Raw genomic sequence first — 26,910 nt, 5'->3', positions numbered from 1 at the left:
GGGAATCGTAGTAATCTTTACCTTCATTGCCATGCCCTTAAAATGAACCTAAAATTTTATCTGGTAATCAAAAGATTGCTTACCAGTAATAACCTGTTTTATTATTTGTATTGCTGTTTATTTATATGTCTTCTCTGAATCGCCAAATTTATTTTTTTCCCAGTTTATAACAGTATCTCAGATGCTTTCTTTTTGTTAGAGATTTTAAAATACAAATACTTTTAGGTGAATTAAATGAGATTCTGATAGTGAGATTTTTATTTCTTTTAAAGGTACTGCATCAGTAATTCTCTGGCCACTCTCTTTGGAATCCAGCTCACAGAGGCTCATGTACCACTACAAGATTATGAGGCCAGCAATAGTGTGACGCCCAAAATGGTTGTATTGGATGCAGGGCGTTACCAGGTAAGAACCTGACTTTAAGAGCTGCTGGTCTCTTTAGCTGTTCTACTCAATGTGATTCTGGCCAACAGCTGTAAAAGATCAAGCCTTTGTTTGGTTCTTTCCCTCCCCTTAAACATTATTTTGAAGTCCTTCATGGAATGTCAAACAGTTCCTAATCCAGTTGCATCTAGTAAAATTCTTTTTTTTGTGGTGTATTTCCTACCAATTTAACAAAGTTTTAAGAAAGTTAAAACCAGTATTTAGTCGTTATATAAAACATTTCCAAAGATGTATTCCAAAAATTAAATATCTGAATGTAAGTAATATAAATATTCTGAACATCTACTTCAAAAATGTTTAAGACCTGATTTAGGATTTGATTAAAAGCTATCTAACTTTTCTACCACCTTCCTTCCCTCTCTGCTGTTTACTTATTAGTAGGCCTCTAAACCACTAAATACATAGCAGTTAAGAGTATGGGCTATAGGGTCAGAATTCCTGAATTTTATTTTAGGTTCTGCTACATACAAGCTTTGTGACTTTATGCACAATACTTGAACTTTCTGTACTAATTTTTTATTTATTGAACAAGAACAATAATGGGGGCTAGTATTTGTTAGGATTAAATGCAGCAATATATGACAGTGCCAAGGCCTCCCTGCCTTAAGCTTAATAGATATGAAATAAATATTATTATTTTACAATAAACATTTAGTGAAAAGGAAACTCAAAGGCAGGAACTACTGATAAAAACAACTAGAGTCATCCTAGTTAATTATGCTGAACAAAAGAAGCAGTCTCCAAAATTACGTACTTTAGAATATACTGTATGATTCCATTCATACGACATTTTTTTGAAGACAAAACTATAACAAGAACAAATTAGTGGTTCCCAGTTGATAGGGGTGGGAACAGGGTGTCTGTCTGTAAAGGGATTGAGCATGAGAGAGGTTTTTGAGGTGATAGAATGGCTCTGCATCCTGATTGTGGTGTTTACACAAGTCTGTACATAATGTTAAACTTCATAGATGTGTACACCAAAAAAAAGTTTTACTGTGTGATAATTTAAAAATAAAAATGAAGGACTTCAGATCTCTCCGTATGTACTCTGGGCAAGACCCTTCTCTACCCTCCCTTTAAACCTTTTACCCAGTGGTTCTCAACTCCATTTCATGTCCTCCGTGGGACACCTAACAATGCTTGGGGGCATTTTTGGTTGTCACATCTGGGGAGGGGTTGCCCCTGGCATTTAGTGGATAAAGGCCAGGAATGCTGTTAGCACTCTATCTATACAGGACAGCCTTCCACAACAAAGCATTTTCCAGCCTAAAATGTCATTAGTGCCCAGGTTGAGAAACCCTACCTTAGTTTCATCACCGCCATCTGTGTTCACATCATCAGAATTAATCTCAATAATGTGACTTTTCATTGTTTACATCAGTTACTATAGGAAGCCTAGGAGTCTTAAGATTCTTTCTCATCTCCCAGACTCATCTTATTTGGCTGGTCCTATTTCCCAGCCCTCCCCAACTCCTAAGAAACCTTTCTGTCAGTTTTCTCAGCCTTAGTTATCAGCAGAATTTCAGATATCTTCAGTCTCTTTGGGGGAAAGTCTATTTTACCTTCTTGGTTGTAACTAAAACTTGACCCTCCTCTAAAGACACTGCTTCTCTATTAGCCTTTTCAAATGGTGATATCTTTTTCTTCTTCATGTGTCATGGGCCTATATTTGAAGTAGTTGTCCTTGATTGTGGCTTCCAGACTTCTTTATACGGTCTCCCCAAAATTCCTAGGCATTGAAATTCCTGCCATCCCAGATGTAGTACCTTTTTGGAGTCAGTAGACTCCAAATGGCCCCTGTTTGGAGTCAGTAGACTCCTGAGTTGGTTCCCCTCATTCTTAGAGCAACACCGATCCAGAAAACTGGTTTTTCCATCAGAATTATTTATTTCAATTTCCCTACACATAGTCCTTCCAGCTGCCTAACCTCTCAGTTCGATTTCCTCTCCTTCAATAATCCTTCTACCAAACAATCATATCCTGGACCCCAGTGGTACCTCCTTCATAATCTCAATTTCAAACATCCCCCTCTCAGACTACCACCATCTTCTAGTACCTCAGTGCCAACAGTTATTTAGTCTCTACTGGGATATACAATTCATTTATGCCTCCACTGTTTTGCACTCCCTTACAGGGCCACTTCATTGCACAACTCCAGGGCACCATTCACGCTAGTAATGCTGTAGCCTCATGTCTCCTCCTTTGCCACCTTTGTCTCTACCCTTTACCTTCTTCCTTCCCAACTCAGATTCCTTGGCCTATCTTTTCCACTGCCTTGCATGCACTGTCAACTCCATTGGCCCTCTTTTTTTCATCATACTTGACAGATACTAACCCTGATTACATCTAACTCTTCACCTACTCTCCTCGTATGCCTGTGAAGCTAAATGCACCTGGAAAGGAACTACCATGCTGACCGATCTTACTATTCATCACCACCAACTTCAAGGGGCCTTTAATGTTGCCTGACAGATACCCATTTCTCTAGTCTGACTGATTTCCTACTCTCCTAGACAGTTATTTCTCACCACCTTTTTCCTTTAGATTTCATCATTTCTTCCCTTACCTTTGCTCTAGCTGATGCCTTTGCCTCCTACTTCTCTGAGAAAATAGAAACAATTGGGAGAGATTTTCTACATATTCCTATGACTCATCTACCTGCATCTACCATATCCTCTGCTTTACTCCTATTTTAATGAATGAATTTTCTGTGTTCCTATCTAAAACCAATCTGGCTATGTGTATGTTAGATTTCCTTCCCTTACCGTAAACTCAAGGACATGGCTTCAGTAATTTTCCCCTCCTGTATCATCAGTGATTCACTCTGTTCTAATTCATTATCAGCAAACGTGCTATAATCTCACTTTAAAAAAAAAAAAAAGCAAAACCTTTTTTACCCTGAAATTCCTAATCTCCCTCCAAAGTCTATCCTATTTTCTCCCCCTCTTTGCAGCAAAAATTGATCAGACACTGGAAAAGTATTTGAGTGTTAGTTTGCATTTTTAGAGAGTAATTTGAAATTGAAGACAGACCATCCAATAATTGATAAGAAATATTTTTCCCCCTGGTATTTTCCTGCTACTTACAGAAGCTGAGGGTCGGGAGTTCAGGATTCTCTCATTTCAACTCTGCTAATCAGGAACAAAGATCAAACACACCCATTGGTAAGCACCTTATATTTTACAAAAATGTACCTAAAGGATGTTAGAGCCTATTACTAAGATCCCAGGGTGTGGTATTTAAACAGTGATAACTAAATTAGCTTTACGATATAAGGCACTTGTTGAATTGAGGGTTTTATTTGGCATTAGCACCTTAAACAGTTTAGCTATGTACATTTTTGGGTCACTTGGATACATTGTAACTTCTCAGAATTTGTTAGGGCATTTAAAAGAAAACTTGTTTTTCTTGTAGTGGCAATAGCTTTATAGTTTTGATTTTAATGATATCTTTTGTGGGGTGAGACACTTTAAAAGCTCGTGACATGAAATTTCAAGTGGTACCTAAAGAATTTCATTTAAAAGTTTCCTGGGCTAAAAACAAAAACATTTTTCTATTGTTGACCCATTGAATTATGGCTTAGTGAAAGGCCTACAGTAGGATGAATCAGTTAATCAAGTCATCTCTTTGTAATAAAATTATAAAATTGCTATATTTCTTTTCTCATATTTTCAATATCCCAGGTGACTACCCATCTAGGGCGAAAATTTCTGGCCAAAACAGCAGTGTTCGGGGAAGAGGGATTACCCGCTTACTAGAGAGCATCTCCAATTCCTCCAGCAATATCCACAAATTCTCCAACTGTGACACTTCACTTTCATCTTACATGTCCCAAAAAGATGGATACAAATCTTTCTCTTCCTTATCTTAATGATGGTACTCTTTTCAATTTCTGAAAACAATAACAGGCCCAAGTTCCTTCTTACTACAGTCATATTAAACAGATCACATCAATGATAAATGTCACTACTATAAAAACTACTTAATTTGTAAGGAAATTGTTTCATAGCTTTAAAAAAATTGTGGTTGGAGAGCATCTTGGCATTTGTACTTTTTTTCTTGAGGGATTGTTCTGCTTCCTGGCTGTATGATGGGTATATCATTAAAGTTTTGAGTCCTATACGAACAAAACTGACATTTTTAGAGTTGTACTTTTGGGAATGTTATAGATTGATAATTATTTCCCCTGATAATAAAGGTATTGAATGTCTGTTATGAAAGGTTCTAAAATAGTGTTAATCTGTTTCTTCGTGTCATGAAATGGGACTCTTGCACTACAGACCTGCAAATAACTAAGAAAATTCTTTAACAAACACAGAGTTTTGCTACCTTAAAAAGTTTTTGAAATATACTTACTTTGGCAAAAGGAGTCACTTGAAAGATGAGAAGGCAAAATTAGAAAGGTTATGTAATATACCCTAAATCACATCACATGGCTAGATATTGAATGAATTTCTCATCCGTTGGATTGCAAAGCAAGCAGGTATTATATCGAGTCAGGTGTTCACTCTGTGACTGATTTAAACTGGCTTATATTCTCAACCTGGGGTAATATATAACCTAGGATGAGTAAAATAGGTGTGGTAACCCCTTTTGCTTGAAACCACAAGCCAAGACCACACATGACGTTGTCAGAGGCAACAATTTGATTTGAGTCTGTCTGACCCCAAACTCTGGTCCCTCTGATTACAGAGAATGACTGTCCTGGGCCTCTGGTTTTGTAACCCATATTTTCCTTTACTAACTGTTGAATACCTGCCTTATGGATGTTTTATATGTGTCATCTTAATTAAACCCTTATTACCACTCTGAAGGAGGCAATACATTTTAGAGACCAAAAAATGCTCAGGTCACATAGCTCCTAACTGAAGGAACTGTTGTTATTCCAAGTCAGTCTGACTCCAAAGACGGTGTTCCTTTTTTTTTTTAATTGGCCGACCTTTTGTATAGATCATGTTCCTAATACACTATATTGTCCTCCATCTCGCATTCATCTGTTTCTGATACCAGATTTGGAAAAAGAACAATTCATAGACTAAATTTATGTATTATACTTTCTAGTAGTATATTTTTCTTTAAAAACTTCATATCCAAGCTTTAAAACCATTGTGTCTTTCTTAAAAATCAACTTAGACCAGGGGTGGTGGCTCATACCTTTAATCCCACCAGTTTGGGAGGCTGAGGCAGCAGGATCACTTGAGGACAGGAGTTTGAGACCAGCTGAGGCATAATAGCACAACCACAGCTATACAACAAGTTAAAAAGTTAGCCAGGCATGGTGGTGCATGCCTGTAGTCCTAGCTACTAGGGAGGCTGAGGTAGGAGGATCACTTTAGCCCAGGAGTTTAAGGCTGCATTGAGCTGTGATCATGCCACTGCACTCCAGCCTGGGTAACAGGGCAAGACCCTGCCTCTAAAAAACTAATAATAATAACTTTGAAAAACTCAGCTTATTAATAATTGGGTGGAGAAGATGAGGAAGGCTTAAAATATTCAGACTTATGACTTCAGATGCCTAAGTCTTGTTCTCTGTCACCTGAATTCAGTCCTCTGAATTGTTTAAGTTAATTTTTTAATTTAAACAATAGTATTGGTTATACTTTTGAGGTATATGTCAAATAAATGAAAACAATTCAATAGGCCCCAGGGATTTATTTTAAGAGAATAGCTGGTCTTTCTCTTCAAAGAAATTCAAAATCCCCAAACTACATTTTTAGTAAAATTCAAACCCTGTCTCCTCTTTAAAAAAAAAAAAAATCTTTGGCATTGAATTTGAAGTATTAATTACCCTTCAGGAAGACTAGGTGAGTGATTGGTATGCTCATGGATATCCTGGTTGACAGTGATTTCTGCCCTCTCTAACTCCAGTAGTATTTCGTTTGTATTATCTTACAACATTTAACTGTTTTTAATTACAGCTATTTTGGTTCATGATATTATCTCTTTTTCTCAATTGCAAACTTTGTGGTGCCCATATTTCTATATGAGAGGGTGTTCACTACATGTTAGAATCAATAGTTGCCAATTTGAGTAATGGCAAAAGGATGTCAGAATTTCAAAGCCACTTCATAAGGTAAAGTACTACATGGGAAAGGGAACCAACTTTATTGTAGACTCCATTCCCTTTATTTTCCTCAAAATTAAGTGGTTAGTTTCATTTGTTCAGTGAAAATGTTTTGAGAGTCTGTTAAATGCTGAGTTAAAAATACTAAGATGAATAAAGATGTGGCTCCTGATCTCAAGGGACTCACAGTTTAATGGGGGAAGTAAACAATTACAGTGCGTTAATAAAAGTGGTCTTAAGTATGAGGAGAGATGTATGTAAATCATTGGAACAGAATTGAATCTATTCCAGAAATAAACTCGTATATCTGTGCCAAGACCATTCAATGGAGGGAAGAATAGTCTTTAAAACAAATAGTTCTAGGGCAACTGGATATCCACATGCAAAATAATGAACTTAGATAGGCTATGGTTTGAATGATGATGTCCCTTCAAAATTCATGTTGAAACTTAATCCCCAGTGCTACAGTTTTAAGAGATGTAGTCTTTTGGAGGTCTTTGAGCAGAGCCTTCATGAATGGGATCAGCACCCTTGTAAAAAGGCTCGAGGTTGAAGGAAGCACACTCTTGTTCTCCTGTCCCTTCCACCATGTGGGGACACAGTGTTCCCTACAGAGGATGCAGCAACAAGGTGCCATCTTGGAAGCAGAGAGCAGCCCTCACCAGATATCAATTCTGCCACCACCTTCATCTTGAATTTTCCAGTCTCTAGAACCAAGGGAAATAAATTTCAGTTCTTTATAAATTATTCAGTCTGAGGTATTTTGTTATAGCAGTACAAATGGACTAAGACAGGACCCTACCTAACACAAAAATTAGTTCAAAATGGATTAAAGACCTAATGTAAGAGCTAAAATTATACAACTGTTAGAGGAAGAAAATACAAGTGTAAATCTTCATGACCTTAGATGAGGCAACAGTCTCTTAATAGGACACCAACAGAACAAACAAGAAAAAAAAATTTGGAATATATAGAAACTAAGACCTAAAAAGCAGCCTTGTGCATTAAAAGACACTATCAAGAAAGTGAAAAAGACAACACACAGAATGGGAAAAAGTATTTACAAATCATTTATCTGATAAAGGTCTAGTTTACAGAGTAATAAAGAACTCTTAACAATAAAAAAAGACAACCCAGTTTCTAAATGGGCAAAAGATTTGAATAAATATTTCCAGTATCTGTTCCAAAGAAGAAATACAAATGGCCCATAAGCATACAAAAAGATGTGCAATATCATTAGTCATTAGCATATGCGTATCAAAACAAAAGAAACTGCTTCACACTCACTAGGATGACTATCATCAAGAAAAGGAAAATAAGTGTTGGTAAGGATGTAAAGAAATTGGAACCCTCATACACTGCTGGTGGGAATGTAAATGGTACAGCTGCTATGGAAAACAATTTAGCAATTCCTAAAAAAGTTCAATACAGAGTGACCATATGATCCAGCAATTCCATTTCTGTGCATGTTTCTACAGAAACTTGCACATAAATGTTCATAGCAGCATTACTTGTAATAGCCTCAAAATGGATACAACCCAAATAGCCACAAACTGATAAATAAGTAAACAAGAAGTGGTATATCTACACAATGGAATATTATTCAGCCATGCAAAAGAATGAAATGTCATTTGCAGCAACATGAATGGAACTGGAGGCCATTAAATGAAATAAGCCAAGCACAGACAAATGCTGCATGTTCTCACTCATGTGGAAGCTAAAAAAGCAGATCTGATGAAGATAGTAGATTGGTGGTTACCATAGGCCAGGAAGGGGAAGGGCGTGGGGGACATGAAGGAGCAAAAGGAATAGAAATGTATTATTACCACTGAACTGTACACTTAAAAATGGTAAAGATGGTAAATTGTATATGTCTATTTTACCTCAGTAAAAAATATAGATGGGTAGGAAGATGAATAAAGTATCAAGATGACTAGATCAATGGATTGGAGGTAGGACTGAAGGATAGATAGAGATGTTGTGGTACCAGGGGGAGTGAGCTAGAAAGACAGGAGGTGGTAGAGAGTGCAATGCATGAAATTAAGATTATAGAAGGTCACAGTTACTGATAATGAGATAATCTGGGTATTGTTTTATGAATGAGTTCCTGAGGGAGGTAGAGAACAAGATCATTGGAGGAGAGGCATTTAAGGAACTGAGAAGTCAGCAGTGAAACTGAATAGAGAATCCAGAAATAAACCCAAATACTTACATCCAACTGATCTTTGACAAAGCAAACAAAAACGTAAAGTGGGAAAAGGAGACCCTATTCAACAAATGGTGCTGGGATAATTGGCAAACCACATGTTGGGGAATGAAACTGGATCCTCATCTCTCACATTTTACAAAAATCAACTCAAAATGGATCAAGGACTTAAATCTAAGACCTGAAACTCTAAAAATTCTAGAAGAGTACATTGGAAAAACCCTTCTAGATACTGGCTTAGGCAAGGATTTCATGACCAAGAACTCAAAAGCAAATGCAATAAAAACAAAGATAAATAGCTGGGACTTAAACTAAAGAGCTTTCGCATGGCAAAAGGAACAGTCAGCAGAGTAAACACAGAGTGGGAGAAAATCTTCACAATCTATACATATGACAAAGGACTAATTTCCAGAATCTACAACAAACTCAAATTAGCAAGAAAAAAAAAATCCCATCAAAAAGTGGTCTAAGGACATGAATAGACAATTCTCAAAAGAAGATATACAAATGGCCAACAAATGTATGAAAAAATGCTCAGCATCACTAATGATCAGGGAAATACAAATCAAAACCATAATGGCCATAATCAAAAAATAAAAATAGATGTTGGTGTGGATGCAGTGAACAGGGAACACTTTTACACTGCTGGTGGGAATGTAAACTAGTACAACCACTATGGAAAACAGTGTGTAGGAGAAAACAGGATTTAATTCCTACAGATTAAAATCAAGCAATAAGCTCATTAAACAAAGCCTTAAAAAAGGTGACACACTGTGAGAGTAGATAATCATCAAATAACAGTTACCCACTCAAGACCTGCAGATACTGAAATTGTCAGACGTAGAAAATAAAAGAGCTATGCATGAAATGTTTACATAAAAGACTCATTCACAAAGAAGAGCAAACAGGTGTATTTGAAGAACAAGAAACAAAAGGAATTTCCAGAATTAAAACAAATTAGAATTTGAAGTGAAAAAACCCACGATGGCAAGTTAATCACAGCTGAAAAGAAAATTACTGTGATGGAAGATAGTTCTGAAGAAATGTAGAAAAAAGAGACAATGGAATGGAAAATAAGAAAGAGATGTTAAGAGATATGAAGAAAAAAGATGAGGTTTAAGAATAGAGAGATGGATGAGACACTATATTTAAAGAGATAATGGCTGAAAATTGTAAGAAATAATGAAAAACACGAATCCTCAAGATAAATATTAAAACCTATCCCAAAGATATTGAAGGGAAAATCCATTAACACCAGAGTAGACTTCGAAAGCAGCCACAGAACAACATTGCCTACAAACGGACAATGACAGAAAACTCTAGCAGCAGTAAAGTCAGTCAGGAGATGTGAAATAATATCTCCAAAATGTTGAGAGAAAATAATTATCAAACTAGAATTGGGTACCCAGTAAACTATCTTTGAAAAAAGAGGATCAAATAAATACATTTATAGATTTAAAAATCTGTTGCCACCAATTGAACTAATAATAAAGGACTTCTGAAATTATCCTAGAAGGACAGTGCATGATGAGATAGCAAGGATATAAAACAGCAAACATGCAAATCTAGACAAATACAAATATTGTTTTATAAAAATTGTAATTATTAGTATATTTTTTAACTTGTGAGGTTATAAAGGATGGGACTAAAATACTTGCTCTATAATAACATGTAAGTCTGAAGGAGAGTTAAATGAAATGAAGGTATTCTAAGTTATTAGAATGGTTTATTAAGAGATTAATATATTATTTTACGCTCGATATTATTTAGTCAAATAGGTGTGGCAAAATTTCAGAGGTAGCCATTAAGAGAATATAAATAAAGTAAATAATTCCAAAGCAATAGACAACATTTGGAATAAGGAAAAATGCAATCAACAACAATAAAATTAACTCATACCTCTGGAGGCAAGGGAAAAAGAAAAACATGGGGTTGGGGAACAAGGAAAATAGTATAAAGTAAAATGGTAAAATCTAATGCAACATATCAATGCTAGCAATAAATATAAATGGACTAAACTCACCAGTTAAAAGTTTGCCATTCTGAGTTTTTAAAACTCCAGTAATATGCTGCTTATAGGATTTACACCTGAAGCAAATTGCTACGGAAAGATGAAAAAAGGATAGGCTGGGCGCAGTGGCTCATGCCTGTAATCCCAACACTTTGGGAGTCCGAGGCTGGAGGATCACGAGGTCAGGAGTTTGAGACCAGCCTGGCCAACATAGTGAAACTCGTCTCTACTAAAAATACAAAAAAATGAGCCAGGCGTAGCAGTGGGTGCCTATAATCCCAGCTACTTAGGAGGCTGAGACAAGGAGAATCACTTGAACCGGGGAGGCAGAGGTTGCAGTGAGCCGAGATAGCGCCACTGCACTCCATCCTGGGCGACAGTGCAAGAGTCAGTCTTAAAAAAAAAAAAAAAAGAAAAGAAAAAAGAAAAAGAATAAAAAATATATATACTGAACCTAAAGTAAAAGTTTAAAAATAGATAGAGAAATACCAATCCTGTCATAATTATATTAATACCAAATAAGAGTGTTTAGTATAAGAATCATTGCATTAACCAGGAAAAATAAAATACTCAACATTTTTATATTTCCTGGTTAATTCAATGATCTTTTCCTTTTATACACCTATTATAATAATTTCAACAAATGCAAAATGAAAACTAATAGAATATAAGGAAAAACAGACAAATCCATCATCATGCCAAAAGATTTAAACACAAGTCTATTATTGATAAGTCAAGCATACCAAAACCCAGTAAATATATGGAATATTTGAAATTTTAAACTAACAAATTTGATCTAATGGACAATTTGTCAATCACATTCATTTCAAACAGACATGGAACTTTTTCAAAAACTGATAATGGACCAAACCTTAAATTAAATCTCAATACATTTCAAGAAATTGACATACAGTCATGTTCTTTCTCCACTATTCATCTATCAATATAAATTTTTTATTTAAAACCTGTACATCTGAAAGAAATAATGGATGCTAAAACCTTCTTGTGACTAAATGATAGTAAAAATTCTTCATAACAACTGCATAATAATCAAACACTACATATTAGAATATAGAAATATTGAGAAGACACTTATATTACAAGTAAAGAAGGGCTGAAAAGTCAACAATTAAATACCAACTTAAGAAGTTAGAATAAGCCCATTAAATATAGAAGGAGAGTGATAATAAAAAGAAAACATCAATGAAATAGAAAAGACATAATAGGTTCAACAAAGCCCAAGTTGACTTTTTGAAAAATATTAAAATAGATAAAACTCTGATGAGATAAACCAAGCAAAAAGAGGGAAGGCACAAACAACATTATGTTCCAAAAGGAGACATTAAGTTCAGACCAGCAGGGGTTAAGGACATAAAATAATAATATGAACTTTCCATACCAATAAATTTGGGAACTTGGATGAATCGGAAACAAATTCCCAGAAAAATACAATTCACTGGAAGTGTCTCAGGAAGAAAGAAATCCTATATTATATTTCCTGAAACAGAGAAATTGAAACAACAGTTTAAAGTATTCTAAATAATAAAATGCCAAAGCCACACAGTTTAACAGCTGAATTCTAAACTTTCAAGGAATATAGTCTTTCCATATATTAAAAAAGTCATGTCCAAGTTGAGTTTCTTCAGGAGAGCAAGATGATTTAGCATCCAAAAATCTATAAATGTTATTTACCATATTAATAGATTCAAGAAAGAAAAGTGATGCTCACCTGTAGTCCCAGCTACTCAGGAGGATTGCTTGAGTCCAGGAGTCTGAGTCCAGTCTGGGCAACATAGTAAGACCCTGTCTCTTTAATTAATAATAAAGAGAAATTTTATGAGAGACTTTTTGGTGACTTGGGCAGTACAATATTGAAATATAGAGTTTTCCTTCTCTCAAGTTAGGGTATCTTAATCTTTAAGACAGTTTGTACTAGTTGATTTGGAAAGAGCTAGAGTTAAAGAGTTGCCTGAGACTTTTCCCGTTTTAGAAAATAAAGGTGGAAGAGTTCTGTGTGCTTTCCCAGTAAATCAGATGTCTTTATCAGCTGCTGAGCTGAAACTCGGTGTCCTTACTTAGCTTTAAAAATAAAAAGGAAAAGAAAAAAAGAAAGAAACTTTCAATCCAGTCCTAGTTGGATGCCACCTTGGGGTTTTATTCACCCACCACATCACAGTTTGAGGAACTGGAAAAGTTCATTTCACTCTTTGAGATGACAGACAAGGATGGCAATTTAAATACATTTGGCTTTCCAGGAGCTAAGAATCAAATCTGCCAGCAGAGTCCAAAGAGCATCCACCATTTGCACTAGACTTTACTAAAAATAACATGCATTTTCTGTCTCCCGCTGGCACACAATGGTGTTAAGCACAGCTACTTTAACATTAGAACAGGTCACAAAAGAGGGTGATGAGTGTTTAAAAAGCTTTTAACTAGCAATATTAAACCCTTGACTTTTGCCAGATGCTAGCAGCACGCTTATGGAACTTTACAAATTTTCTGGCACCTGTTTTTTAACCAAAAAACTTGTTGGAGGCTAAAGCACTGCTGAACATGACCTGAACTTGGAGACTGGGGCATTCATTCCAGTTCCACTGAAGTATATTTAAACAGAATACAAACTCACACTTGTACCTAAATTTCCACCAGCCCTGACTTTCTAGCCAAGCCTGGAATACAATCTCATCTCTGCCTCTCTTAGGACACTAAACACTTTCCATTTTCTAATAAGAAGTGTATGCATATTTTGTCTCCCCAACTTGAAAAAAAAAGACATCCTTTTAAATTAATATCACTATTACTATTTGTAATTAGCATTGCATGTATGTAGCTCAAATTCAAAAGTTGCCAGGGATACACAGTAACCCCTAGGGATGACACCATTGTCCCCATGTACTTAATTCCTTTCCCCAGGAAATCAATATGGCCAGTTGTTGAGCATTTTTCCAAAGTATTATACACCTACAGAACTATAACAATCAAGCATACGGTCATATATTCTTTATTCTCTCTTTGAAAAAAATGGAAATGGTTATGTGAGATGTTGGGGGATATCTCTCCTTCTACCCATCTTAGGTTCATGGCCGAGACCCTGTAACAAAAACAGATTAGCAAGAGAAAAGCATACACATTTATAAGTTCTATATGACATAGGAGCCTTGATAAGGAAATAAAGACTCGAATAAACAATTAAACCTGAGTGTTTTTATCGTAGATTTGATAAAGAATGGATAGTCATGGAGAAATATGATAGGATGAATTGGTATGGTCTAATGGTAATGCACTGAGAGAAACTTAGTGAGGCCTGCCTGTTCATATGCTTTTTGGCATCTCTTGATCCTCAGAGATAAGAATGTTCCTTTCCTTTTCCTCCAGATACAGGAAGGGCACCTCTCACATGAGGGTCTTATGACTTACTTCAGGGGAAGGTGAGGTTGACAAGTTATGTCACCACTCTTCCTCGTTGTTGCTGTCATCTACTCCACCAGATCACTCCCACTCCTTCTTTGATTATTTTAGCTCTGAGCTCTGTCACACTCTCCAATACTACTTCTGCCTTAGTTCTTGGAGAGTTCAGTCTTCATGAGATGATCATCTCACGGATCAGATGTCTTGGTTCTTTGACATCCTCTCCACAGGAATTTGCCCTTCACCCTGCTTCTACTGTCCACTTTCTTAGACATATACCAATAACACAACTCCATACTTTCCATTTCAACATTATACTCTCTGCTCACCACCTCCATTGTTTAGCTCATACATTCTGTCACCCCAAGTTAAACAATTCTCCTATTTTTGAACTTGTAGGTTTAATAGGACCTACAACCCATTAATTTCATCATATTTTTTCCTGTGTCATACAATGCTTTTGTTCACACTTTGATCCTTACCATGTTCGAAGTCCACAATCAAGTGTTATGATCACTCCCTGGTATACATTCCCACTTCCCTTACTAAACAATTGTGTGGCACAATCTGAAGCCTTGCTAAACACAACTCTCTGCCTACTTCACACCAACACCTACACATCTGAATAATGCTGAAGAAAAGCACACTGCCATGCTACCTGGTCTCACTGTGAATTCATGACCACCACCCTCAAGGAGACCCTTAACACTACTGCATTTGCCTCATCCACTATCTCTCCAGTCATGCTTTTCTTTTCCTATTCCACTCACTTGCTAACTCTTCTTTTTTAGATGACTCTTTCATACCTTCTCTTCTTTCCTTAAAATGCCAACATCTCCTTCCCATCCTCACTTTTAGCTTCACACTTCACTGAGGAAGAATTATTCAGAAGAGAACTTCTATAAGCTCTGACCACCACATGCTGTGCCCCCTACTCCACCCCCAACCCTGCCTGTTAGAATGAATAACTTGTTGGTGCTCCTCTTAAGGCCAATAACTCTCCCCTTCTCTAAATCTTATCCTAGACTCAGAGTGTTGAACCAGCAGTTCTCCCCTTTGGCATCACTAATGGTTCCCTCCCAATTGGATCATTCCCATCACTGTGCAATTAGATCTCTCATTAAAAATAAAAATAACCCTTGAGCCCCTCTCTGTCTACTGCTTCATTATTGGCTCCCTTTTAGAGCAAAGCTTCTCAAAAGAATTATCTTTTCTTCCTGTCCTCAATTTCTCTCCTCCCATTGTCTCTTGAACTCAATCAGGCATTTGTCCATGTCACTCAACTGTAATTACTCTTATCAAAGCCACCAGTGACTTCCACATTGCTAAATCAAATGTCCAAGTCTCAGTCCTCAACTTAATTGACCTATAAGCAATATTTTGTAGACAGAGTTGAAACAGTTTCTTCATGTGGCTTCTAGCACCACACATCCTCTTGGTTCGCTCTTGCCTTATTGGTTGCTCCTCAGTCTTAGCTGCTCTTTCATTATCTCCCTTCCTCAAAATTTTATAGTTTCCCAGAGCTCAGCTTCCAGATATCCGAATTTCAGACTTCTTGCTGCCAGAACTGTGAAAGAATAAATTTCTACTGTTTTAAGCCACACATTGATGGCAATTTATTTGGTGACTCCAGGAAATTAATGCATACTTCAATAAAATTGCTTAAAAACAAACAAACCTGTACTGGTTCTTCATCTTAAGTCATGTCAAAGTTCAGAGTCAAAGTCCTTTCTGTAGCCACTAAGACCCTGCACTATCTCCCTGACCTTGCTTCCCACACTCACCTCTGCTCCCTCTGCTGCAGCCACACTGTCCTCCTGGCTCTTCCTTAAATACTCCAAGCACACTTCTGCCTCAAAGCCTTTGCCCTAGGTGGTCCATCTGTCCAGAATGCTCTTCCTGTAGATATCTGCATACCTCTCTCCTCACCTTCCTCAGGTGTTGACCCAAATGTCACCTTCTCAATGAGGTCTTGACCCCTTCTTCAAAATAGCAGTTATCCATATTCTGTAGCCCCCTGGCCTGATTTATTATTCACCATTGTAGTTATAAGCATTGGACATACTTTGTTTTACTCATTCATTTTATTTAGGATTACCTTTTCCCACCATGGGGAAAAGAAATTTTTCTTTCTCTTTGTTCACTGCTTTTTTTTTTAATTTGGACAAATTTATGGCATACATGTGAAATTTTATTACATATATATAATGTGTAGTGATCAAGTCAAGGTATTTAGGGTGTCCATCACCTGAGTATAATACATTTTGATTAACTATAGTCTCCCTACTCTGCTATCAAACATTAAATTTATTATTTCCATATAACTGTACACTTGTGTGCTTTAGCCCACTTCTCTTCAACCTTCCCCTACCCCCAACTCACCCTTTCTGTTATCTTTCTCTTCTCTGTCTCCACATAATCAAATATTTTAGCTCCCACATTTAAGTGAGAATATGTGATATTTGTCTTTTTGTATCTGGTTTATTTCACTTAAGGTAATGACTTCCAGTTCCATCAGTGTTGCTGTACATGACACGCTTTCATTCTTTTTGAAGGCCAAATAGTACTCCATCATGTATGTATACCACATTTTCTTTATCCATTCATCTGTTGATGAACACTTAGGTTGATACCATATCTTTGCTATTGTAAATAGTGCTGCAATAAACATGTGAGTGCAGGTATCTCTTTGATATACTGATTTATTTTCCTTTGGGTAGGTACCCAGTAGTGGGATTGCTAGGTTAATCTATTTTTAGTTTTCTGAGAAATCTCCATGCTGTTTTCCATAGTGGCCATACTAATTTACATTCCCACCAACAATGTATAAGAGTTCCCTTTTATCCACATACTCAGCAGCATCCATTATTTTTTGTCATTTTAATAGCAGCCATTATAAAAAGGGGTTTGGGGTATGATGACATCTCATTGTGGTTTTGATTTGCATTTCTCTGATAGTGCTGTTGAACATTTTTTCATATACCTGTTGAGCATTTGTATGCCTTATTCTGAGAAATATCTATTCACATTCTTTGCTCGCTTTTTAATGGAGTTGTTTTTTCTGTTGAGTTGTTTGAGTTCCTTGTATGTTCTGGATATTAGTACCCTGTCAGATGAATTGTTTGCAAATATTTTCTTCCATTCAACCCCCTTCACTCTGTTTATTATTTATTTTGCTAGGCAGAAAGTTTTCAGTTTAATTAGGTCCCATTTGTCTATTTTTGGTTTTGTTGCCTGTGCTTTTGAGGTCTTAGTCATAAATTCCTTACCTAGACCAATGTCCTAGAGTTTACTCTAGGTTTTCTTCTAGTATTTTTATAGTTTCAGGTCTTATGTTTAAGTCTTTAATCCATTTTGAATTGATTTTTGTATATGGTGAGAGCTAGGAGTCCAGTTTCATTCTTCTGCATGTAGCAAATTTTACCAGCACCATTTATTGAAGAGAGTATCCTTTCTCCAGTGTAAGTTCTTGTTGGTTTTGTAAAAGGTCAGTTGGCTGTAAATATGTGGCTTTATTTCTCAGTTCTCCATTCTGTTCCATTTTTCTATGTGTCTATTTTTATACCAATACCATGCTGTTTTGGTTACTATAGTTGTTCACTGCTATTTTTACATTGCCTGGAACAGAGTAGATAATGAATAAATATGTGTGGAAGGAAAGAAAGAAGGAAGGAAGGGAGGGAGGGAGGGAAGAAGGAAGGAAGGAAGGAAGGGAGGGAGGGAGGGAGGGAGGGAGGGAGGGAGGGAAGAAGGAAGGAAGGAAGGAAGGAAGGAAGGAAGGAAGGAAGGAAGGAAGGAAGGAAGGAAGGAAGGAAGGAAGGAAGGAAGGAAGGGAGGGAAGAAGGAAGGAAGGAAGGAAGGAAGGAAGGGAGATTACCTATTACTCTTTTTTTCAATCAAAATGCTGGGGCCATCTTGTTATTTGATACAGGGCTTTTGTTTTTATTGTTGTTTTTGTTAGTTTAACTTTTTATTATAGAAAATTTCAAACATAAAAAAGTAGAGAAAACATATAAAGAATCTAGTGTACTTCTCACCCTGATTAAACAGCTATCAATACAAGTATGGCAATTTTTTTTTCACCTATACCCCCACCCATTCCCTATACCTCCCACCAGATTATTTTGAAGCAAATTTCAAACATATTACTTTAATTTATAAGGATTTCAATCTGTGCCTCTGAAAGATAAGGACTAAAAAGAGCAAAAACAAACCCAAAAAAATCAGGCAATCTCAGTACACACCTAAAATCAATTTATAATAATGCCTGAATATTATTCAGTAGTCAGTCTTCACGTTTTCTCACTTGTCTTAGAAATGATTTTGGTTTTGCTTTTTGTTTTACACTTTGATAGTTTGGTTTGAGATGCAAATAAGTATCATATATTCTAATTTATTGATATGTCTTTTTTATTCTGTAGGTTCCCCCTTTATTTTCTGCAAACTTAAACATTTTTGTGATAAAACAAACTCTGTAGTTTTCCATAGTTATACTGTAGTTTCCCGTAGTCTGGATTTTGCTGGCTGCATGGCTGCCCTAATAGATCATTTAACATGTTTTCCTCTGGCCTGTATCATTTATGAACTGGCAATTACATTTACATACTTGGTCACATTTTTCCCCCACCTCAGGCCTTCACAGGTGGTGTTTGTACTTCTAATAGGAGGGACAGTCTCTGTTGTTTTCTTTTTTGGGGGTGATGATCATTGCCCAAATCCACTACTTCAGTAGATTTTGAAACGTAACGATACTATAATTCTATCCCATTCTTTTTCTTTTTCTTTTCAGTGGAAATGCTTTTGCAAAGAGAAGCCCCTCTACCTCCACACCATATCAAATATCTGGTTTTTCTAATCATTTAAGAAAGAGAGGACAAATATTTTATTTACCCATTTTTAAATTAATAATGTGGGTTACTCCTAGCATCTCCAAAGGGGACCAATGAGTTGTTGTGGTTATTTTAGTATCATTATAAAAATGGATATGTGGTTTTTAAAGTTTTTACTGTAATAATTATCTTTATTATCATTGCTCAAGTTATCCTGTCTTTTGGCCAGTGGAAACTTATTTAGATTGACGTCTGAGTCCTAGTGACACAATTCTAATAATCTTTGATAACTTCCTTATTCTCTGATACTTTTCCTTTTTAATAGCCATTCTAACTGGGGTACAATGATAACTCATTGTGGTTTTGATCTATACTTCTCTGATTGTTAGTAATGTTGGACATTTTCTTCATGTACCTGTTGGCTATTTGTATGTTTTCTTTTGAGAAATGTCTGTTCACATCCTTTGCTCACAAATAACTTAATGAAGTTATTTGTTTTTTTCCTGTTGAGTTGTTTGAGTTGAATATATTGTAGGCTCACCTTGTACATTTCCTTCCTTAGACCTGGATTCAGCCATTTCTCCAAAAAGACCTATTTTTGTTTGTCAGCAATGGTATTTACCACAATCTGTGTACTAGTGGTGTCTTGCTATCAGTTTGCAGCAAAGGATTAACTCAGCAAGCATGGGTTGCCCAAACCCTGTACATTCCAAAGAAAGTTTGGCCCTTGACTAACTCCTGGGAGATAACTTCGAAGGCCTTGGGATATCTTTCCTGATAAGAATGTCTGTTTCTACAGGACCTTGGGCCATACCGGGCAGTCTATGCTATTAATGTGATTTTTGATAGATGCCTTGGGCCATGCAGTATCTGTTGACCTTTGGAAATTCATGCCCACATTACTAACTCCAGATTTAAAAAAAAAAAAAAAGTCTTCTGTAGTTAGCACTACCTTGTATGTGCTGCTACACATCATTGCTGGGAAAAATTAAGGCTGTCCAACTCCACTGGGATGGGAAAAATTGAAGCTTGTATCTTGTCTTTCTTGCAATCTACCCTATGTGCCTTTTTCCATTGCTGATTTTAATCTGTATCTTTTCATTGTAATGGACTGTAACCATGAGTACAACAGATTTGCTGAGTTCCGCCAGTTTTTCTAGAGAATCGCTGAACCTGAGTTTGGTCTTGGGGATCCCTGACTACAGTCGGAAACTCTGTCTGGATTTCTTCAGTAGGCAGAACTAGAAAATATGTTTTTAAGATCAAACATGTCATGATTTCATACAGATATTCCAAATGAAATACAGGTCTACAGGTTCTGACTTAAACTCACCAATCTGTATCTCCTTTCAACCACACCAAAAATGTATAGTTCTCAATGAAACCAAACAATCACTTTTCTTTAACCTACAACACGGCAGTCTCAAAATAGCAATACCAACTCTACCACCACCAATATGACTACTGAGAACAGTTCAAGGTTTTGTTTTCGTGTCTGTTGTTGTTTTTGTCCTTAGGCTTGATCTCAATGGGAATACATGGCCAAATTGCTGTTTTAAAGTCATTTGAAGGCTGGGCATTGTGGCTCATTCCTGTAATCCAAGTACTTCGGGAGGCCAAGGCAGGAAGATCATTTGAGACCAGGAGTTCGAGACCAGCCTGGGCAATATAGTGAGACATTGTGTCTACAAAAAGTTAAAAATTTAGTTGAGCGTGGTGGCACATACCTGTGGTTTAAGCTATTTGGAAGGCCGAGGTAGAAGGATTGCTTGAGCCCAGAAGGGGGAGTCTGCAGTGAGCCAAGATCAGAGATGTAGTCTCAAAAAAAAAAAAAAAAAAAAAATCATTTGAGGTTGCTTTTGTAGCTTAAGTGTGATGATTGAGTTCGCATGTGCATGTGCGAGATGTGCCCCCTTGAACCTTGTTACAACATGGCCACATTACCCATCTGACATGAAAAAATATAAAATAAAGTCATTTGAGTTCATTTCTCTTTGTTTCATAATGTTGTTTACTGGCTACACAAATATAATCACTTATTTTATTTTTGCTTTGGGGGATTATGTTTTTATTTAATTTTGTTTTATAATTTTAAAAATTTATGTTTCTAAAGACAAATATTTGGAATATTCAAAGATAAAATATATTCCTCCCTCTCCTCTTCTATACAGCTATTTAAAAATATTTTTTATTCCCTTATTGGTTTTTATAATGTAAGCAAATGCATACCTACAGAGATAGGTAGATAGGTTCTACTCTTTCTTTCATATGTAAATGGTAGCTTACTACACATATTTTTCTTCACTTTGCTTTTTTCATTTAACAATATACCCTAGAGATCACTTACTGTATAGAGATAATCCCCATTTTACACTGCAGTGTATCATTTTGTGCCTGAAGCATTGTTTATTTAACTATTGTGCTATCGATTCTGATTGTCGCCAGTCTTTTGTTATTACAAATAATGCTGTAACAGTACCTTATACATACACAGTGTCATATTTTTGCTATTGTGGCTTTGGGATAGTGTTCTAAAATCTAGATTTTTAAAAGATAAATTTCAGTATGATTGCTGAGTCAAATGGTAGATGCACATATAATTTTGCTAAATTTCCTCCTATTCCCCTCCATCGTGATGATGCCATTTTTTATTCCTACCAGCAATGTAGAAGAGTGTTTGTTTCACCCTAGCCTCACCAATAAAGTATGTGGTCCAAATGTTGGATTTTTGCCAATCGTACTGGTGGGAAATGGTATCTTTGTGTAGCTTCAATTTACACGTATAAGTGAATGATGTTGAGCATCTTTTCCCAGGGTTAAGTGTAATTCTCACTTCTTTTCCTGTGCATTGTCTGTTCATATCTCTGATGAGGCTTTTCCTCATGTTTCAAGTTATTATATTTTTGTTAACGAACACAGCCTTAAATTCTAGCAAGATCTGAATTGCCAAAGAGACCTCAGGTCCTATGGAAACTCAGTTGGAGGGTGGGTATGGGGACCATGGAGTATCACAGACACGTAGTTAGCACATGGATAAAAACACAAAGATTTTCAAATATTAATTATAGTTTTGAAATTTAAAAAATATTGGATTTCTTGGATGTTTAAGTTTATTTTATTAATTCATTAATTCAAGTAATATTTGTTGAACACACACTATGTCCAAGCACTGTTTTAGGCACTGGAGATACAAGAGTGAACATATTTTCCTTCCTCAGAAAGTAATGGAAAAAGAAATGACATTATTCTCCTGATTCAGGCTGAAAGATCATCTCTAAAAGAATAGACTATTCTTTCATATGATTTTCCCCATATTCCCATTTGCCATATTCATAAATTGCAGGTCAACCCCACTGATAAGTCAAAAGCAGAGGTAAAAATGCTAGTTTCTTCCATACAGATGACTGTTGGTGCTAGAAGAGGATCTTGAACCGCTTCCTGACTCATTCTCTTATCAATAAGAGGGAAAAAACTCCAGAGACCTTGCCACTGTTCAAAGTCACACAAAGCCAGAGCACCTGGTTTTCAGGTCTTCCTCGATTACTTCCATAGCATCAAACTGATAGAGAAGTTAAGGGAGCAGAAATAACATAAATGCAACCCTGCCCTTTGGTCCTGTCTGGTCTGGAGAACAACCCTTATTAATGGGACCTTGGGCGATATTTGATAGTGGCATTGTTTCTCTGCTCTGCTTAACTGTTCCCCTGCCAAGCTACAGAGCTCTCCCCTGTCATGGAGTGGGTTCAAAGGAACTGCAGGATGTTTTGTTTCATAAAAAAAGACAATGAAAGCCAGTTAGAGAAAAATCGGAACAAGAAGATGAAAGTAACATGCTGGGAGAGGAGGAAGGCTGCCCTGAGCTGATAAACCATATAGATTGTTCCTGAAGGGAGAGACTAAGGCTTATGGTATGAAGAATTGTACTTAAGCAACTAACATTTTTATTTAAGGGTTCTCAGTCTCTTTCTGGGGGGAAAAAAAACCTGTAAGACAGTTCAGAACTAAAATAGTTAGACCTAAGTTTGGGCTCTATCTTTGTCACTAACCAGCTGCGTGATCTCCCGAGCCTTGGTTTCCTCATCTGTAAACTGAGATGAATAATGCCTGGCTGATAATGTGGCTGTGAAGATTAAAATGGGTCATAACTTTGAATATGCTTTATAAAATTCAATTCTTCTTTCATTTCCTCAGCTGATTGTTCATGTTCCTCTAATACACTGTCCCCACCCTGGACAACCTCTAGCTGGTATACGCACACCACAAGATACTGAGACACGGAGACTGACTAGTTGTGAGGCTGATGTGTCTAGAAAGCTGCTCACTAAGTATTCCCGCAGAGTGTCTGAAGCCTCTTCCTGGATGCCTGGTGAGACGAGACACTTTGAATCCACCTTGCAAAGCTCCTGCTCCAAGACATCTGCAGCCTGTGCTCTGTCGAGCGATATGAAATAATTGCCCATTGGCACAATAAGCCCATCTCCTCTCCGGGCAGCACAAAAGAAAGCTCAAAAGCATCTCCGGTTTTGATTGCCAAGTGGGGGAGGCAGTGAAAGTAGACTAAATTATGCGTCCAGGTGCCTCTCTACAGAAATCCACTTCCGCCTCGCTGCTGCTCTGAAGGCGCGCAGTGGGTGTTGACGTCACCTTCGGCCACAGGAGCTTGAAGAGGCTGGGCCCTGGCTCCCTGGGGGGTCTGCTGGTGGATCAGGGCGTGCTCTCAGACTGAAAGTGCTGGAAGGCTCGCTTACTTTCGCCATAGACCACACTGACAGGGGTCTGCCAAGGCTGCTGGGAATGTGGGAAGTGAACTTTAGGTGGAGACAGAAAAGCTTCTCTCTCCGTGGGTAGCCTTTTTTTTTTTTTTTTTTTTTTTTTAGTTCAGGAGAGGAAAAAAAAAAAAACATAGAAGCCTGCCAAACCAAATAAACTATGCTCAATTAAGTCTTTCAACTGTGCAGTTCCTCTTGTTGATTTTATGAGGAAAAGGGCAGAATAGAAACATGATGGGCTTGTTTAAAATACTTTAAAAGGGAAGAACCTATATTCTCCTGCTTCCCAGCCCGTCCTCTCTCGGGCTCTCTTCCAGCCTCGCTGCAGGCCTTTCACTGTCATCTCCTCCATCTGTTATAAAGCTGTCCTCAGAACCCGTCCTCGGCTGCTTTCTCACCGCACACCCTCACCCAGGGCATGTCCTCCATGTCATGCCCCTCATCCAGGCCTGTGACTCCCAAGGAGCTGAATCAGCCAAAACTCTCCCCTCCCCAACCCCCAGCTCCAGGCGCTTATACCTCACTCCCCACAGCTGTTTTTATTATTCGTATTCACTGCTACTCAATCCCGTCTTGTTTTCAAGAGGACTTAAGGTGGATTCCACAAATACATAAAAGATGAGAACTAAATAAAGGCAAAGTCACTGTGAAGATAAAATGAGGGCAAAAAAGGAGAGATGAAATCATGGACAAAGTTAGTTCACCAACTCCATTTGGAAAAAATTCTAAACAGTTCCTTGACATATATAAGTTTGACTCTGAACTTCCTAGCAATCATTGCAATAAGCAAAGCACAAGTTGTATATAATTCATGGTGTCCTTAACACAATGTGTCTATAGCAGACTTGCTTATGAGTAGCAAAAACTTAAGACCTAATGGGAATAGAAAAAAAAAAAAAAAAAGAGGCCGGGTGCGGTGCGGTGGCTCATGCCTGTAATCCCAGCACTTTGGGAGGCCAAGGCAGTCAGATCACCTGAGATCAGGAGTTCGAGACCAAGCTGGCCAACATGGCGAAACCTCGTCTCTACTGAAAATACAAAAATTAGCTGGGCATGGTGGCAGATGCCTGTAATCCCAGCTACTTGGGAGGCTGAGGCAGGAGAATCACTTGAACCCAGGAGGCGGAGGCTTCAGTGAGCCAAGATCATGAAAAAAAAAAACAAAATAAAAAAAAAACTGAGCAGCAAAGATCTTCCTAGTAAGCAGACCTGAGACAAAATTGCCTGGTGGATTTTCATCAACAAGTAATTTACAATGTAGTGAGCAGTGTCGACAATACTCTAACAATAAATACAAAAATTAGAGACCTAATATTGCTTCTAACAATTTCCTACAATGATGCCCAGTGGAATAACGCTAAAGTAGTTATGTAAAAGAATTTCAGAGGGACTCAAGGTGATTCCAACCGAAGATGCAGATCCGATGGCTTGGCTTGAGACAAGGACAAAGTAAAGAATATTCTATACTTTGTACAGCTCTCCGTAAGTATTATTTCTTTTATTGGAAGTTTTGAAATGTATCAATCAGCAGTAAGTCCAAACTTATAATCTCTTGAAATTTCTGAGGTGCAAATATTCTTTGGATTTAAGTGCAAATATTCTTAAATTTAAGCCAGCCAAGAAGGGTGGAGTGGGGTTAGAGTGACATCCTTTTATGAAGGTTGAAATGCTTAATTTAGACACTTGCCCATGCAGAGGCCACTTCCCTGGTTTTGCATAAAGCTGGCTTGAAGGGCTACCAATGGGCAGAAAACAAGGCTTGCTCCAAACCAGGAATATATAAGCAGATGAGGCTACGTCTCTATGCCTCAGAACAATGCTGCAACAGAAAGGAGAATGGTGAGGAGGAAGACTCATAGAAGAGATGCTAAAGGGATAAGATCTTCAAAACTGGCCACTAGTTGACTTGAAAAGAAAGTGGAGTCTAGGAGGACTCTCAGGTTGGGAAAAACTTTCATTCAGGGGCTCTTTTATTTTCATTGTATTGCTCTGAGCAAATCATTCCCTGTCTAGTTACTGCTGGTAAAGAGAAGAGGGGCTGCTGCAGCCCAGCTCTACAGGAATCAGCTGCAAGCTTCAAAGAGGTGCCTCGCCAGAGAAGATAACAAGAGAGGGACTCCCTCCAGCCCACACTTGAGGCCAAGTGACTGCAATCAGGAGCTAAGGCTTCTGAAGAGGGACAGTGCCTGAAACTGAGGTATAAACAGGCTCCCAGGGTCAGGGTCTCCCTGACGTGGGGAAGCCTGGAGGCTGTCCACCCTGAGGGCCTGGGCAAGTGCTTGTGGTCCCTATGCTTCATCCCCTTCATCACCTGCTTGTAGTTCAGCTATAATGGACAGGTCCACACATGATGCCTCTGCACCTACTCAAGTGCACGCTACACTCTCCTTTATTCCCTCAGGAGATTTCTACCAACCTATGGGAAGGGCAGCTGGAAAGTGTGGGGGAGGTGACAGCCCCAGAAACATCCCTTAGCCAGTAGATACCTATGGGATGGAAGCGGTAGATAAATGCCCCAGCTGCTCCTCCCTTCAGTGCTACAATCCTGAGGCACATTCTTCAGTTTCTCAGAGGGCCCCTAGGAGAATGAGCTCTAGTTGCCCAGGAAGCAGAAGTGACGGAACAAGGAAAGTGGGATAGAAAATAAATCAACAAAATCTGTGTTATGGAGTGGGCTATTGCTATGGGATCATCTCCTGAGTAAGACAGGCATCGTGATCTGAGGCTCTGCTTTCACAGAAACCTAAACTAAGCCAGCCTCTCTCCCAGAATTAGTGAGCTAGAAGATTGGGTCAGGGAACACTCCCCAAAAGGCATTAGGAAGGAATACAGTAATGGAAAATACAAAAGAAGAGGTAAGAGATCTGGCTGCTAGAAGTAGATATGTCACTATTCAAATAATAAAAAGGAGGAGTTCCAGGAGTGGACAAGAAAATTTTTGTAATATTTCAAGTTAGTTTGTCTCTCTTGAATTTTATTGAGTAGGTATCAATTGCCTTCTCACAATTTCTTATCTTCAATTTCTCCTGCCTTAAAGCTAAGGAAGTAGAGGGGAGACGAGTTCAATGGGTCAGGCATGTTGCCCTTGAGTCACTGCCCTTGGCATCTGGTGATCAAAGCCACTTAGACCTCAGTTTGAGTTGGTCACCTCTCTGCTCTACAGCTAAGACACAATGGCT

At 37.7% G+C, this 26,910-nt stretch overlaps 1 protein-coding gene and 1 non-coding gene across 2 annotated transcripts in view; both read left to right on the top strand.

Annotated features, from left to right (window-relative positions):
• Window positions 1–4,674, top strand: part of MAEL (maelstrom spermatogenic transposon silencer) — a 33,945-nt gene extending 29,271 nt beyond the window's left edge. The window contains exons 10-12 of the mRNA XM_007989667.3: window positions 273–405; window positions 3,533–3,608; window positions 4,128–4,674. Of these exons, the coding sequence (XP_007987858.1) occupies window positions 273–405; window positions 3,533–3,608; window positions 4,128–4,315 (397 nt within the window). The 3' untranslated portion in view covers window positions 4,316–4,674. The remainder of the gene's footprint in view (window positions 1–272; window positions 406–3,532; window positions 3,609–4,127) is intronic.
• A 16,141-nt stretch (window positions 4,675–20,815) lies between these two features.
• On the top strand, window positions 20,816–20,916 carry LOC119619881 (small nucleolar RNA U13). Its single transcript, XR_005236322.1, has one exon. It is a non-coding gene; the product is annotated as a small nucleolar RNA U13 (small nucleolar RNA).
• Window positions 20,917–26,910: the final 5,994 nt, after the last annotated feature.

Source organism: Chlorocebus sabaeus, chromosome 25 (assembly GCF_047675955.1).
Source record: "Chlorocebus sabaeus isolate Y175 chromosome 25, mChlSab1.0.hap1, whole genome shotgun sequence".
Lineage (NCBI taxonomy): Eukaryota > Metazoa > Chordata > Mammalia > Primates > Cercopithecidae > Chlorocebus > Chlorocebus sabaeus.
This window is presented reverse-complemented; position numbering and strand designations above follow the sequence as displayed.